The sequence below is a fragment of the Calliphora vicina genome, chromosome 5 (genome assembly GCF_958450345.1).
Source record: "Calliphora vicina chromosome 5, idCalVici1.1, whole genome shotgun sequence".
NCBI lineage: Eukaryota > Metazoa > Arthropoda > Insecta > Diptera > Calliphoridae > Calliphora > Calliphora vicina.
Window position 1 is genome coordinate 104154147 of NC_088784.1, and position 4813 is coordinate 104158959.

At 32.0% G+C, this 4813-nt stretch overlaps 1 protein-coding gene across 2 annotated transcripts in view; it reads right to left on the reverse strand.

Annotated features, from left to right (window-relative positions):
- The window catches only part of casp (Fas associated factor casp), a 5183-nt gene extending 2560 nt beyond the window's left edge, over positions 1–2623 (reverse strand). The window contains exons 1-8 of one of the 2 annotated variants that reach the window (XM_065514096.1): positions 2041–2623; positions 1901–1969; positions 1610–1841; positions 1277–1441; positions 1015–1204; positions 743–947; positions 568–668; positions 38–156 (exon numbers count right to left, since the gene is read on the reverse strand). In XM_065514096.1, coding sequence (XP_065370168.1) covers positions 38–156; positions 568–668; positions 743–947; positions 1015–1204; positions 1277–1441; positions 1610–1841; positions 1901–1969; positions 2041–2079 — 1120 coding nt within the window. In that variant the 5' untranslated portion in view covers positions 2080–2623. Of the gene's footprint in view, positions 1–37; positions 157–567; positions 669–742; positions 948–1014; positions 1205–1276; positions 1460–1609; positions 1842–1900; positions 1970–2040 lie in introns of both variants that reach the window. The other variant, XM_065514095.1, reaches the window with a different exon arrangement.
- Positions 2624–4813: the final 2190 nt, after the last annotated feature.

The window sequence follows — 4813 nt, forward strand, 5'->3', positions numbered from 1 at the left end:
AAAAAAGATTAAAAAGGCTTAATAAAATAAAACTTACTTAAATGTCTTGTTGTGGATTGTACTGGTGGAGGATCTGTGAAAAATTCTTCACAGGCATTAAAGTCTGAGGCATCTTCAAATTCATCAGCGGAACTGTCAGTATCAAGACCAACAGCACTGTAAAAATATAAGCAATTTTTATTTTTATAAAAAAAAATTATAATATTTATAGAACGTGATCAATATTGATAATTTTTATAGAAATTAATCCATATTGATCAGTGAACATTATTGACCAGTTTTATAAAGTGATAAATATTGATCATTTTAATATAAAGTGATCCATATTGATTTTTTTAGAAACTGATTTTAACATTTTTATAGAAAGTGATCATTCATAAAGAAAGTGATCAATGTTAGTTATTCATATAGATCAGTTCAATTCTGTATAAAAATCTAAAAATCCATTTATATATTGATTTTTATGACAAGTCAAAACTATGACTATTTGTAGTTCTTTATGTTATCTGTTATCATTATCTTTTTGTGACATGAATTCTTCATAGTATGCATATATAATCAACTTACTTGGAACTTCTTGTCGTGGAAGATGAATTATTAGCATTATTACGCATTTTATCGGCTGCATTATGTAGTATAAAATTATGATTTAATTGTATGCCAGATTGCTTAAGGAATGATAAAAAACAAAGTAAATTAATAAAAATAGCTTAGGAATAACTAATAATAATCATACACATACCGCTAATGTGGTTTCATTATCACAACCGTGAGGCCAACCAGTCCATTCTTGATGTCTCACCGCAATTTCTGTAACATAGTAAACCTTTGTTTTTACATCTTCCACTGTGGTGCGACCAGAGAATTTTAATTCATGTCTCACACCACTAGGCTGTTGGACTATGGTAAGAACAAAGTTTTTCTCCAAACGGCTAGACACTTCATCGCTAATATATATAAAATAAAAAATAAACATTATTAAAGGTTTTTTAAATAAACTGAAATAAAATTTACTTTTCAAAATCCATATAGCCTTCTTCTGTCAAATCGATCAATATTAATTCATTTTCTCCCGACAATCCTAAGCTAGCTAATTGAGTTGTTGGTATTTGAGCTTGATTTAATTTAGCAGGCGGCCAGCCGCGTAGTGCTTGACGACATATCGGCACTCCCGTAACATCATGTATCTTCTTTTTCAATTGTTCTAAATAAATTTAATAAAACATAAAACAATTTAACAAAGAAATTAATACTTTGTGGTCATTTTAATACATACCAATAGTTGCTGTGGAGGGCAGTCGTATATCATAAATTTGTTGATCAAAATGTATGTTAAATAGAATTTGTCTTATCAGCGAAGGTGCTGATGATGATGACATTGTATTTGCAGTTCTATGTTCAGCTATATCCATATCCGAGGTGAGATCAATTATATCGGCATCTGATGATGTTGAAGCAACTAAAATTAGGTATATTAATATTTAATGTGCGTAGTCAAGTTAAAACTTAAAAGCTAGTTTTATATAAATTTTCCCACAATGACTAATAGTTGTAATATGACTAACCAAAATATGTAAACAAAGTAGTTAAGTAAAGTTTCTTAATATACCTGGTACGAATGCACTTTCTGCAGCACTGCTGCCTAGATTATTTGTGGAGGCATTTTTTAGCCAACGAGGACAATTTCTGGTTGAAGGGCCTGGTGCAGTAGAAAAATTATTTAAAGCTGAACTACTGCTCGCATTGCGACTGAGTAGACTCGACGACTCAGATCTTAGTGAGGGAACAGATGGTATGTTGGGTATAGGATCATCTTGTGGTATGACCCGTTGTATAGCAGCCTACAAAATAAGCATTATTTTCTTTTACAAATCCATATAATTAACCACTTGATACCCACCATTAAATCCCAATTACATTCCTCCAAATGGGAAAATGCTTCACCCACATCATCTATGCCAGTTATGCTCTATAATAACAAATGCAATTTCACAATTATCATACCATTTCATAATAAACAACAAATATTGATAAATATACCTGAAAATTGGCCAATATTTCCTCTTTGTTTTCAGACATGTTTGTAAAAAATTATATTTTTTTTGTGTTGACTGCGTAGAAAACGAAGAAGCTGTGAAGGGGGCCCCGATAGTTACAAAAAAAAATAATAAATAAAACGATTCCACTGGCTGCAACTCTACACTTTGTTTAATGTTTCTTTGTTACAAAAGTTCAAATATCTATTGTTTTTATATGTCTTTAGTTTATGTAAAATTAATAGCTTCAACTTATTTTGAGAATTATTTAATTTATTTTGTTGCTTCTGAAAATCAAAAATTTTACAAGATTTCACACACAACTTGCACAAAGTCGTCCGTCACTCAATCACTCACTGCTCGCTAGACGTTTTTCGTTCTTCCCTTGGCAAACACTTAAGATAAAAACAATCAATTCTTTCACACACTTGTCTGCACCTCTTGTTATGTTTTTCAAATAATTTAAATGTCCGCAAATCAATTGAATTGATTTTAATTTAAAAAATATTTATAAAACTTTTGTAATCACTAGCGAAAATGTCGATAATTTTTGTGAACATTTGAGAAACAGCAAAATGAAGAAGAAAAAACAAATTTCTTTGTTAAGTCACGCAGAGTGTTGCCACACGATATGGAGAATTTCGATAATCACGCACTATTGTGACATTTGTGACAGTTAACCCACAGGCATGACGGGCAAAATACAAATGAAAAGTGTTGCCGAGTAAAATATCATGTAGTATTATGTAAAATATCATGTAGTATCATTTAGAATGTTTTGGTGGGGATTTTATTTTGATTTTTTAGCACCAATTAACACAAAATCCAATTAAATTAATTTAACGACAAGGTTACCTAATTTTCTAAATAACCGAAAGTTAAAAAGGTTTAGGAACAAATCTACACCATTTCCAATTATATTCAAGAATTTTCCAATTGTTTTTTTGAAATTTCCATTTTAATTTCTGAATTGTTAATTTATACTTAAACATTTTGTAATTGTATTTTAGAATTTCCAATTGTTTTCCAGAAATTTCCATTTGTATTTCAGGATTTTCTATTTCAGAAATTTCCATTTGTATTTCAGGATTTTCTATTTCAGAAATTTCCATTTGTATTTCAGAAAATTGTAATAGAAATACCAATGGAAATTGCTGAAATATGTTAGGTTAACAGGCAGGCGTCTGGTAGAGACAGAAAAGAGAACAGCTCACTTGAGTCCATACATTAGGTCCCTTTGTGTTACCTGACAAATTAAATAAAAGAGCGCCAGATAGAGATGAAATGAAAAGAGGATCGGCAGATAGAGTAATGGAGTAGAAGAGGTCAGAAGAGCAGAAGTAAGGAGAATAGTGTGCACCAATCATTTGTGGGATACTAGGTCACCCCGTGGAGACGGGAATCTCCACGGTCTGGCGTGAATAGTCAACTGCTATTTCTAATGAAGGCAGAAAGACTATTGAAGGAACAATGTCCTAGAAATCTGATGCGTAGATCTCCTTATGCCGGATGACAGAGAAGATCTCATCCTCCTCTTCATTCTGACAGCATTCTGCCAAATATGCAGTATCCGGTTATCACCGCCACTGCATTGCTTAATTGTGAGGCCAAGAAGATATGTTGTCCGCCCTCGGTTTAGTCGGGGACATCTCACTCTGATAATCGTACAGGTGGGTTCACATCCCTATCTTGTCTTAGCGAGAACATATTAAAAGTTTCTAATTAACTGCTTGTATTTAGATAACGGAATTCCGCATAGGAAGTGTATGACTCCATGGCGCCTTTTTCACAAAATCATCAGTAACACAGTTGCCCAAAATATCTCCATGTCCACGTACCAAAATAAGTACGACTGTTGAATGTCTCACCATCCTATTTAAGGATGCCCGGCATTCCTGGACTATGTTCGATGTTGTATAGGTGTGTCCGAATATTCTTGTCTGATATCTTGTTATAATTGAGCCAGTTGGCCGCCCTTTTAATAGCTGACATTTCAGCTTGAATAATACTACATTCACTTGGAATTCTAAAATATAACCCAATCCAGTATTCCTGAATGTAGACACCTCCGCCAATTCGATCTCCCAGTCCGTATAGACTTAGAGACTCGTTATGTCAAATGAAGGTCCATCCATTAATTCCATATTGTATGAAATTGAGAAATCGAAGTTTTTTGATAGGAAGAGTCTGGAAGAGATCCAGTTTAATATTGTAAAGAGCGACTTTGCAATCGTTATTAAAAACAAAAATTATGCAATACATTTGGAAATTTATGAAATACAAATGGAAAATTCTGAAATTTTAATATTCTGAAATTCAATTAGAAAATTCTGAAATATTGTTGGAAATTTCGGAAATTGATTGAAAATTTCTGAAATACAATTAAAAACTTCTGAAATACAAATGGAAATGGTGTAGTTAAATTAATTTAACGACAAAGTTAACTAATTTCCAGTTATTTGAAACTAAAATTTTAGTCGAAAGTTAAAAATGTTAAGAAACAAACTCCTGAGCATGTTTGTGGTCTCTCAGTTTAGAGCTGCACAAAAGTTACTATGGGTCTCAGTCAAAGTTGCCTCACTGATAATAAGAAAAAGTGCTCAATCAGTAGTCTTTAAATTAAGTTTTATACCCGGATTACTATGTTTGTTTTCAATCTGTTTTCCTTATGCAAACGATTTAACAAACGTATTCTTGTAGTATTAAAATCCCATTTAAAGACTCTGTTGAAATGACAAATTATCACAATTTATCATGATTTAGCAGAAAGTAAATCA